Raw genomic sequence first — 12,051 nt, 5'->3', positions numbered from 1 at the left:
TGGTTCACGAGGAGCCAGTATGGATTTAGAAAGACTTTCTTGTGAGGCACAACTGGTGAGATTTCAGCAGGACATATCAGATCAATTGGATTCAGGAGGCCTGTTAGATTGCATAGCCATAGATCTTTCCAAAGCCTTTGATAGAGTGGAACATGGAATATTGTTAAAGAAATTGGAGGGGATAGGATTGGACGTACGGGTTATGTTGGATAAGAACATTTCTAAATTCAAGGGTTTAGAAAGTCAAAGTAGGAAATAATATATCACAGGAAGAGAAAGTTTGGAAGGGAATTGCGCAGGGTAGTGTAATCTGTCCGTTACTTTTCTTAATAATAATGTTATTTGTTTTATGTCCCACTAACTACTTTTTAAGGTCTTCAGAGACACCGAGGTGCCGGAATTTAGTCCCGCGGGAGTTCTTTTACGTGCCAGTAAATCTACCGACACGGGGCTGTCGTATTTGAGCACCTTCAAATACCACCAGACTGAGCCGGGATAGACCCTGCCAAGTTGGGGTTAGAAAGCCAGCGCCTTAACCGTCTGAGCCACTCAGCCTGGCGTTACTTTTCTTAATATACGCAAATGATTTAGGGAACAATATAACATCAAAAATAAGATTGTATGCAGATGATATAATTGTTTATAGGGAAATAAATAACTGAGGATTGTTCAGAATTACAAAGGGACCTTGAGAGTATCCAATGATGGGTTGAAGAAAATAATATGAAGGTTAATGGAGGCAAGTCAACTGTTACAACATTTACAAACAGGAACTTTAAAACTGAATTTGAATATACTTTGGATGAGGTAGTTATCCCAAAAGATGGCAAGTGCAAATACTTAGGTGTGAGATTTGAAAGTAATTTGCACTGAATGGGTCATGTTGATGACATTGTTGGGAAAGCATACAGATCGTTACATGTCATAAAGAGGCTACTTAAAGGATGCAACAAAGAATTAAAAGAAAAAAGTTACTTAAGTACGGTTCGTCCATTATTGGAATATGCAAACAGTGTTTGTAATCCTCACCAAGAATACCTAATAAAAGAAATAGTGTGCAGAGGAAAGCAGCAAAATTTGTAACAGGGGATTTCAGGAGAAAAAGTAGTGTATCAGAAATGTTAGAGGAACTTGGGTGGGAAACTAAGTAAGAGACTGGAGAAAACTAGACTTATAGGATTATAGAGCCTATACAGGAGAAGCATGGGGAGAAATTTGTGAGAGGCTTCAGTTTGAAAATAGGATCAGCAGAACTGACCACAAGTATAAAATTAGAAGGAATTTTAGCAGAAGCTGCTTCACTGGGAAGGGCGTAAAGGAGTGGAACAGTTTACTAGGGGTAGTGTTTGATCCTTTTCGAAAATCTGTACAGATATTCAAGAAGAGAATAAACAGCTACAGAGATAATAAATTAAATGTTAGAGGGCATTCGACCAGTGCAGGATATTGTAAATAATAAATGTGTGTGATTAAATTAATTCCATCCCCTGGTCTAAGGAGTTTGGACAGCCCAAGTAGGGGACTGCCTGTAGGGATGAAGTACAGTGGGGACTTCGAGGGCCCTGGGACCGCTACGGTAGCTGTGAAGGCCCTTCAGGAACTCTGAAAAGTGGTGGCAAAAGGGGCTTTGGTTAAGACGCAGCAGGTCGTTATGCTACTTAGGTTCCAAAATGGGTAAAAAATGAATAAGTAAATAAATGCTATGTTAATTTTAATCTTATACCAGTTGTATAGTATTATTAGAAGTAATTTCACATACTGTATATGAGTTGACTATGTAAGTACAGGAGATATAAGTAGAATTTTGTAAACAATATAAATTTATTAAGGATGAGGTGTGTGTTTAATAGAAAAAAATTGTTAGCGTAAATTGTATAATATTGTATTCTAGCAAAATTTTCTTCTCTTGTTAAATTAAAATTTAGTGCTTGACAATAATGTATTTTAGTGTACCATTTGCTACCGAGGTAGACACCTCAATTGCAAATAAAGAGATTTTGATTTGATTTTGACTAGAAAGCCAATAATAATGGCCAAGAGGATTCATCGTGCTGACCACTTCTAGCTGGACTCATGAAGAGAAAGAAAGCACAAGAGGAATACTTCATCAATAAAAGTTTTAACATTTCAACAATTATTAGAGAAGTGTGCATAGAATTTTTAACAAATGTTTTTATATTTAATAATTATAATATTTTTGGACAGGAAAAAAAGGCCATGACATAAATAAGCTCAGTCATGTTCCTTAGTCATGCATAATGAAGAAAGGAAGAAAGAATAAAGGAAGAAGAAATAATTAAACCTGTGACTGGATAGAATCTGATCATTTCTTTCAAGAACAAAAAGCCATTATGTTTTAATTAAAGATCTACTTTTCAGGTATAATATGTTAGTAAAGGTTTTCTTTTCAGGTGAAAATTTTCTTCATCCCAAATTAGTATCGACAGACTGAAGAATGGTTGCTTTGTAAGTAAAGGTCCATCATTTCTGTAACTATGAGGATGTTCTTGTGGCAAAAACACTTATTCCATTAAATGTAATCAGGTCTACCATAACCTGCATCCTCAAATTATGAGATAGGATGATTTTAATATTAGTGTAGTGGCAAATCCTTTTACTCCTTTTACAGCCAGAATTACAAGTTCTAAAAAATATATCTGAAAAAGGAAAGATACTCTACCTCGATCAGAATCTTCACTATCGCTGCTGTTGCTACTATTTCTTCTACTGCTACTACTGCTGCGACTGCTGCTGCTGTTAATCGACGTGTCTGTTGTTGACGTCCATTCCGAGTCTGAGCTTGATTTTGTGTCCTTTGAGAGTGTGATGTAGGTCTTGGTAGAACGAACTGTCTTTTTCTTAACTTGAGTGCCCTTTCGAAGTCCAGTAAGTTGCAGATTTGGCTGATGTGGATCTGGTTTTGAAGACATGATGGGCTGTAAAGAAGGATCAATGCATGAATACACTATAGACTGGAATGAGGAGGAAATACTGTAGGTACAACTGCAAGGTTGTTGCTCATAACCACAAGAATGCTCTTAATACTCAAACCAAACACTCACTGTGTTTGAAGGGCGCGTGCCCATGGTCCTCTAATCAGGGCTAAGAGCTAAAGCAAGAATTACATCTACCAAGTACTGGGCCGTGTCACTCACCTTGTTGGGGAGTAGATGTGATCACATGAGGAAGAGACAGAGGAAGAGTCAGTACATTGAAATGTTCAGAGGGTATAGCAACATGGTTCTGTGAAGGAGGAAAATTAGAAAAGTTTCAGAGTTTTAAACATTATTGCAACTTGAACATTCCTGCCATAATGAAGAAAGTTAAAGCTACCGGTACTGATAATAGAAAATCGAAGATGAAATTAGGAATAAAAGACAAAAAGAGGAATAGTAACCCTGTTAAGGGAATTTGAAATTGAAGACCTCAAAGAATATAGATTTTTCATGAGATTGGGGTTACAGGAATGATTTTTTGCTTGAAATGACAACTCCTAAAATTTAGAAATCAGGTTTGCAAGCTGCTATTCCAGAAAAAGTGAAGTTACAGGTTAGTTACAGGGGTAGTTTACTGGAGTCTTAGTACTTTTGGCCTGTTCTATGTGTGTGGCCCTTGAGGTAGGGGATTCACCTAGTTTGCACCCGGCAATAAAACGCCTAGAAGTTTTAGCTTGCCGGCAGTGGATTAATCCCAGTGAAACTTACAGATCAGGTGAGTGCAGATATTTACTTGTATTATTATTATTATTATTATTATTATTATTATTATTATTATTATTGTACCGGGCGGTACACCTCCACGCCGCTAATTTAAAATGTGCGCCAGTTGAAACTCCTCTGCTGGAGGAAGTCTGAACTTTATTGACGGTATTAATTTTCAAGTTTCTCAGAAGATGTCACTACGTGGAAAGTTTGGAGTTTTTGAACTGTGCCACTTTTGATGTATTTTTGTTTTACCGGTAGTAAGAAGTGTGAACTTTCTCTTCTAGAGGACACTACTGAAAAACTACAATGGTGCACCCTAGTGCGATGTGAAAGAACTATTTTTTGGAGAAATTTTTATTTCAAAAGTTTGTTTCTTGTTAATTTTTTTTTCTGTTATTGTTTAAGTTGGCTGTATACCCCTCTCTTTCCCCTTGTTTTGTATTTAGCCAATCCCGAATTTCTTTAATTAATTTCTGACCAATCTGATGTATCTTCCCCCAACTTGAATATGCTGCTTATCCCTAACCAATAAAGTGATTGTGGGCGGGTGTTTTCTTCCCTGAAACGCCTCGAACTTTCCGCGAGAGTATATAAACTGCTGATTTTTGGGTCTCTCAGTGTGTAAAGTACATAGCAGGGGGCGGGAAGCGCCTCTTTCTTCGGCAGCGGTCAACAACAAGGTAATGGCCGATTAATAACTTCTTTCTTTGCTAGCTCAGCAGTTTAACTCTCGGGGCGGGTCCGAAGTTTTTCCATAATGTAACCTTCCTTAAAATGTAAAGACCCTTGGTATATATTCTATCTTTAAACTGCATATCGGGATAGAGAGTGCTTAACCCTCTCGAGCTCCCACTCATATTGTTTTGAGGTGAACTTATTTTTCTCAACCTATTCTTCTTTAACGTAATGTAAATTGTTTCTTTCTTAAGTCACCCCTTTAGTATGGGATTAGCCCTTGTATTAACGGCCTAGTGCCAAGTAGGTTTTAAACAAAGTGTATTAGGAGCGCAAGTTCGCCTCCTCTCAAATTGTTATTTTAGAGGTCATGTAATTAATCTTTTCTCACTTAATAGACCTCAGTAGGTTGGGTATTTTACCCCTGTGTCTATGTCCTGAGAGGACAACTTGAAGGTGGAGTTTGGTGTGGCCTTTGAGAGGCTTAAAGTTTGAGAGCGAGTGGCTCTTTCTTGAAAATTGAGTGTTGTATGCCTCGAGGAGGCTTTTCTGTGTAATTTGGAGCAAGTGCTCCTGAGCATGAATGGGGTTTTCTGCCCCTCTGTTAAAACTTATTTTGGAGTAAGGTTGGGCTGATTGCCCAAGAATTGTGAAGCCGGGGCGCGAAGCCCAAATCCGGTAAATATTGTAACTACATTTTGTTGACTTGCTACTCTGTACCTGCCATGCTTGTTATTTCTTTATTTTGAAAATAAAATATAACCTTGTTAATTTTACATGAACTCTAATTTCGTAGCTTGAGACCCGTTCACACCCGCACCTTCTTTCACCTCTAACTACCGCAAAAACACGGTAACTATTATTATTATTATTATTATTATTATTATTATTATTATTATTATTATTGCTCGTTTTTATTGCTCATTGTTTGAGATCGGATTCCTTGGCGGAATTTTAGCGGATTTTAGTAGTATTTAGCGGATCTTTAAAATATAAGTTGGCAACACTGCTAAGGTTGTGTGCCGTCGGATCCTAATCGCGCTTCAACACGCTGCTGCGCACGACTCCATTACTTGATGTGGCGCTGAAAAATCTTAGCTGCGCCGAATGACATTTTGGGCGCATTTCCGCTAAGTATTTTTTTAATACTAAAAGAAATTAAAGGAGAGAATTAGGTAACAACACGAATTGTATAAATTGAATTTTTCAAATAATTCCTCGGTTTAGGTTGCTAAAATGGAATTAAGATTTTTTTCTCCCACCACCCTTTCTAATTGCCACTACTGACCCTAAACCCAAATACAGAGTTTCAAGAAATTTTATGAAGTAGTTTTCCCGTGATTTGAGTCATCTAGACACATTGGACAACTTACTTTCCACTTTTGTACAGGCCTACCTAACGGTAGATAAAAGCGAAGCAAGAGACACTGTAAAGTGTACGAAAGGCATTTTAATTTTATTTCCATAAGAGATGAAATACGGTTCTGAAGTTTTTCTCCCAAAGACAGATTTCGTACACTTTCGAGAGAACAGAGCCCACCAAACAACCCTTCGATTTGTATAGGCCTACACCGGACGTTCAACTATGCCGTCGATCTGTCAAGAGGGGTAAGACTGCTCGTGCCTGCTACCAGCTGCACGGGGTAGCTCACCCCTCCATCAGCTGTCCCATTGTGTCCTCCGCTAAAGGAGAAACAAGATTTAATGTTAGAATATAACATCCGGAAGTTGTGATTTGGTTCATCCTGCAATGAGAAATACAGTAGGATATTCACATGACGCAGCCTTTACGGTGCAACGAAAATAAGATTTTGATGATTAACTCAACACCGACGACTGTATATTGCCTAAATTGCCTCTTATTTACAGAGCTGTGGTGTGTAAATGATCTCTTTACCTGAGAGAGTGTACGTGTTCCTGTTTACAAACAATATTGTAACCACAATTCCCTTAAATTTGCAAAATTAGGATTGTCGTGTATAATTCGTGCAAATTACTGGTAGGCCTATATATCTGTGTGCGTGGTTCAATTTAGTTAAAATATTGGTCAGCATCACTGAGAAAACTTAGCCAAAAAACTAAAAATGTGTGTAAAACCAACTACAGATTTGATTAAACATACAGGAATTTAAGAAGACTTTGCAAACCGTAAGTCTAGTACGATCATCAGTTCTTGAAGTGTTTTTTTTTTAAGTAATAAGCATTTTGGGAAAAACAGATTCCTTATGCCCAGGTTTCTAAGAAGCCCAGGTGTGTTCTTCGATGATGTGCACAACTAACTGTTCACCCATTTTGCTCAGCATAGATCAATCATCACCATCAATGATCTGCATTTAGGGCTGTCGCCCAGGTGGCAGATTCTCTGTCAGCATTTCTTGAATATAAATACCAATATAACGTCAGCAACATTAAATTTTTTACAGAAATTTGCGAATATTACAGATGCTAGATGACTGTCAGTAAGTTCAGTTTATGAAATAATCTGTTATGATATTAAACAATTGAACATCAAATTTTTAGAATTCCAGGGGGGGGGCAAGCGCCCCCCCTTGCCCCCCCTTGCGGGCGCCCATGTCTGTCAGTTGTTTACCTAGCTTTTTCTTCAACATTTTCAAAGAACTTTGAAATTTATCAAACATTTCCCTTGATAAATTATTCCAGTCCCTTGCTCCTCGTGTTATAAATGAATATTTGCCCCAATGTGTCCTCTTGAATTCGATCTACAGTATGTGTCTCTTATTCGTTCAGGCTTCATTTTCTCATCAAGTCTCGTATATTCACAGTAACGATTGAAAAACTGAAATAAATCGTACATTACGGGTAAAAACATGATTTGTCAATGATAATTCGTTAGTCAAAACCATACTTATCTACATACAGGCACGAAGATTTTATGTGAATATGCTGGCATCGACAAACGGGTGTACCAGTTGTATTCGTACACATGGACAGGATGAAGCGCACAGTTTACTTGCGATGCACGGAAAAGCCTCAGTGACGGCATACGACTAGTCAAGTGTGTTAGTCTCCTTACTAACGTATCTGTGGTGGACATGGGTAGGAGCGCAGAGTTAAGTACGGAACTTAAAAACACTATATCAACTGCCACTTCAAGCATTTTCATAACGAAAAATTGGAGAGCTGGTCAATAGAATACAATATGTGGTTGATAAATGTAAATAGACACTACAGTATTAAGAAAAATCCAAGGAAACCCAGGAGAAAGTGTTTAACTGAAAGGAAAGAACATTTTCTGTTCGGCTGCTAAAGTCAGATTGCAAATTAAGTACATCAGTACTGATGCAACTCACGGAGGGACGACCTGGAAAGAAGATCAGCAACTCCACCATCCGTCGGATCCTGTATCGGCATGGGTACTAGGGAAGAATTCCATGGAAAAAGGCCATTCGTAAGTTGAAAACAGACGGCTTAGACTGACATTCGCTAAGGAGCATGTGTATAAAGATAAATCATTCTGGAATGACGTTATTTGGTATGGTGAGACAAAAATGAACCTATTCGGGTCAGATGGCATCCACAGAATATGGAAAAAAATTGGTACGGACAATTATTTGGCAAATACACTCCCAACTGTAAAATACGGTAGGCTGTATGTTAGCCAGAGGTGTGCGTAACATATTTCATTGACGGAATAATGAACAAGGAGGGCTATAATGCAATCCTAGGGCAAACGTTAAGCAGAGTACCGAAAAACATGGGGTTTCCACCTGTTTATATGTTCCAGCATGATAATGACCCAAAACACACTGCTGACATTAATAAGACATGGTTGATCTGGAATATTTCTAAGCAGCTAAGAACACCTCCCAAGTCTCCGGATTAAAATCCCATTGAAGATCTTTGAGCTACGTTAAAGAGGAATATCCGTAGGGAACGTGTTCGTACGAAGGAGGAACTTAAAAGCGTGATTCTTCAGGAATGGCAGAAAATCAGCTCTGAAATGTGCAAGAAATTAGTGTATCCATGCGGCGATGATGTCAGGAAGTTAAAAAATGCTAGGGGACATTTCACTAGATACTAACAAATTTCAGGAACCCTTTATTTTTTTGTTTATTTCAAGTGTTCAGTTTGTTTGTACGAATAGGAAAGATACATGATTATGTGCGCGCTTTTCTTTATTAGAAGCTATATGTTCTGTTAACATGGTTGCAAACAGATATAGCAGATATGTTTTCTGAAGGCTTTTTTGAATATATGTTCAGTGAATAAAATCATTTTCAGTTTATTATTTTCTGGCAGTGCGTTGAGGTACAAAGGCCGACAGCCCGTACGAATAGAATAGGTACATACTGTATATGATCTTTCCTACTTTTGAAAGCTCCGCTCAGACTTATTCGTCTACTAATGTCATTCCACACCATCTCTCCAACGACAGATGGGAACATACCACTTAGTCGAGCATCTCTTCTCTTTACTCCCATATATTCCCAGCCCAAAGTTTGCAACACTACTTTGTCGGAAATCACCCAGAAAATGTGCTGCTTTCTTTTCCAGTTCTCTTGTCAAGTAATCCTGGTGAGGGTCCCATACACTGGAACCATACTCTAATGGAGATAGTACTAAAGACGTATACGCCCTCTACTTTGCATCCTTAACACAACCCCTAACTGCCCTCAATCATGTGAAGAGCTCTGTAAACTTTCTTAACCTTACATATGATTACCCCAATTAAGATCATTATTTATGTTAACATCTAGGTTGTTACAGTGATTCCCATGAGGTACTATCACCCCATAAAAATTAAATCTGAGAGGACTTTATGAAACTGAACCTGACCTATTCTGTCAGCAGCGGCGATTGGGAATTAGAAGTAGGGGGGCAAAAGTAAGTAGACAACAAAGTACCCGGGTTTGTGGGATATAGCGGGGGAGGGTGTGTATATACATGAAAATTGGAACAAACAAACAAAAAGCTACAAAATGGAATTTTGACACAAAGGTAAAAGTTGACAGCCTACCGACTTAACTGTGTTGATAATATTTGAGACATTGATTTAATACTGTAGGTATAATAAAACGTTCACGAAAGGAACAATAATTACACATGTATTACAATTAAATATAAGTACGGCGTGATTATAGAATTAAAACTCATTTAGAGTTTTACTACACACTTAGAAACTAAAAGAAACTGACACTAAAGGGATTGCCCGACTAACGAATGTGCGCGGCAAGCAGGTGAATCATACCCAAAGAGAACAGAATCACCATACGATCATACCTCAAGTGACCACGACTTTGGTAAAAAAATATACCCCTGCTACACTTCCTCACAGCACATGCAAAGTCTCCACTACTTGCTGTGGCGCTACACAAATTGGTTAGCCGCGTGAACGACATTTCTTGCGTATTTCCGCTAATAATTTTGTTAGTAATTAAAGAAAATTAAGGAAATAATTAGCTTGTACAAATTGCCCGTTTTAACAATTCCTGACGTACCCCCCCCCCCCAATCGCCGCTACTGTATCCTGTTTACCATCCTACAATTATCCACTGTCCATCTCAACATTGTTTGGGTCCCCCTGCAGTCGCTCACAGTCCTGCAACTCATTGACAACTCTATAGAGTACAACATCGTCCGCAAATAGCCGTATCTGTCATTGCAGTTCTTTACTCATATTTAACTATATAAGAAAATAAAGGTCCAATAACACTACCCCATGGAGACCTCCCCCCCCTCCCCCCAACTCTCTTCACCTACTCAGTTCTGTTTTCTAGAAATTTAACCACCCATTTATCCACTGTTGTCTAGTCCAACAGCCCTCATTTTCGCCAGTAATCTCCCCTGATCTACCCTATAAAAAGCCTTGGAACTAATATAAACAACACACTCAATAATGTATAGCGTAAAAAAAACGAGAGCATGGTGTTTTATGTTCCTTGCATTTACTGTTTTATCGGACATAACTGCCAAATTTTATTATCCGCACATGTAGATACAGAACCCTTTGGATAGGCTATTCACAAACATACCTATAGGCTGAACGTACTCGGCAAATTGAAGATAATTTGCGTAAAATATCTCTAGTAAATAGGAGAAAATTTACCGACTTGTGAAAAGGTAAAAGAGTCTCCGTAGCTCAGGCGGCAGCGCGCCGGCCTCTCACCGCTGGCTACCGTGGTTCAAATCCCGGTCACTCCATGTCAGATTTGTGCTGGAAAAAGCGGAGGCGAGACAGGTTTTTCTCCGGGTATTCCGGTTTTCCCTGTCATCTTTTATTCCAGCAACACTCTCCACTATTATTTCATCTGTCAGTCATTATTCATTGCCCCAGAGGAGTGTGACAGGTTATGTCTCAAAACTCACGAGTCCCAAAACTCACGGGCTAAAATTAGTAACAAATAGTCTCAAAACTCACGAACACAAACTGGTCGCTAAAGTAAACATTCTAATGAGTCCCAAAACTCACGAATACAAACTGGTCACTAAAGTAAACATTCTAATGAGTCTCAAAATTCACGAATACAAACTGGTCACTAAAGTAAACATTCTAATGAGTCTCAAAATTCACGACTCCGGACAGCACGTGCTTGCGATGCCCGCAGGAGGGACGAGCTGCGCGATGAATCACGCTTCCCTTCAACCCATGTTTTTCCACCGACTTTTAGAATGGTATTTCCCATGTACTATTATGAGGAATTATCATCCTACCAAAGATCAAATTCCCCAAGTGTAACACTGATCTTTATTCAGTTATTTTGCTTGGTGCCATCGAACAGTGCACAACATGCAATTCATTTCTTCACAAAAGGATAAAATAAATTTAGTGTACAATGGTTATAGGTTTTACAAGCAACTAGAGAACAAGTCGGACGAAACAGTATGGTTTTGCTATAAAAGACTGTCATCCGCGTGTCCCGGTAAAGTGATAACTGCCAGTGACAATAGTGTTTTTAGTGAAACAGTCCACCAGTGTGTACCTGATGAAGCAAGCCTCGATGGGTACAAAGCAGTCAGCCAGGCCAAGAAACGAGTTCGCGAAGAACACGGAACATCAGTTACACAGGTAAGTTAAACATTTTTTTTTTACAAGTTGGTTACGTCGCACCGACACAGATAGGTCTTATGGCGACGATAGAATAGGGAAGGACTAGGAGTGGGAAGGAAGCGGCTGTGGCCTTAATTAGGGTAAAGCCCCAGCATTTGCCTGGTCTGAAAATGGGAAACCACGGAAAACCATCTTCAGGGCTGCCGACAGAGGGGTTCGAACCCAGTTGCTTGCCCTTGAACTCGCGGCCAACTCACTCGTTTTTATTTTTGAAGAGTCCGCAGACGAAATTAAAGACCGTTAAAAATCGCGCGCGTGTCTGCTCGTGCATTGTAGCTAACAGCCTGTTATCTGTGTCGTTTCAATAGAAATTGAGCCGATGACCTAGGTGTTAGGCCCTTTCAAACAACAAGCATTATTAGAAATGGTTTATAAATTATATTTGTTCCGAGTAAGTGAGTACTTAAGACATATTGGTACTGTTGGTTATTACTATAAGTTAGGTACAAGAAGGTAAGGATAATATTTTTTGTTACAGGTCTACACAGAAGAATTTGAATCCTTGCAGCAAAGAGGATATGAATTTATCACCAGGGTACCTCAATTTTCCAGTGTAAAATCATCACTCTACAGGCACCGAAATAAAGCCCTGGGAGTCCAAAA

The 12,051-nt window shown here is 38.9% G+C and overlaps 1 protein-coding gene across 4 annotated transcripts in view; it reads right to left on the bottom strand.

The window, feature by feature from the left end:
* LOC136876901 (uncharacterized G-patch domain protein DDB_G0278987-like) overlaps positions 1-12,051 on the bottom strand; it is a 60,281-nt gene that overhangs the window by 24,444 nt on the left and 23,786 nt on the right. For 3 of the 4 annotated variants that reach the window (XM_068228486.1, XM_068228485.1, XM_068228487.1), the window contains exon 2: positions 2,681-2,936. In XM_068228486.1, coding sequence (XP_068084587.1) covers positions 2,681-2,930 — 250 coding nt within the window. In that variant the 5' untranslated portion in view covers positions 2,931-2,936. Of the gene's footprint in view, positions 1-2,680; positions 2,937-3,155; positions 3,211-12,051 lie in introns of those variants that run through there. The other variant, XM_068228488.1, reaches the window with a different exon arrangement.

The sequence above is a fragment of the Anabrus simplex genome, chromosome 7 (genome assembly GCF_040414725.1).
Source record: "Anabrus simplex isolate iqAnaSimp1 chromosome 7, ASM4041472v1, whole genome shotgun sequence".
NCBI lineage: Eukaryota > Metazoa > Arthropoda > Insecta > Orthoptera > Tettigoniidae > Anabrus > Anabrus simplex.
The sequence above is the reverse complement of the archived record's forward strand: the minus strand, read 5'-3'. Positions and strand labels throughout refer to the sequence as shown.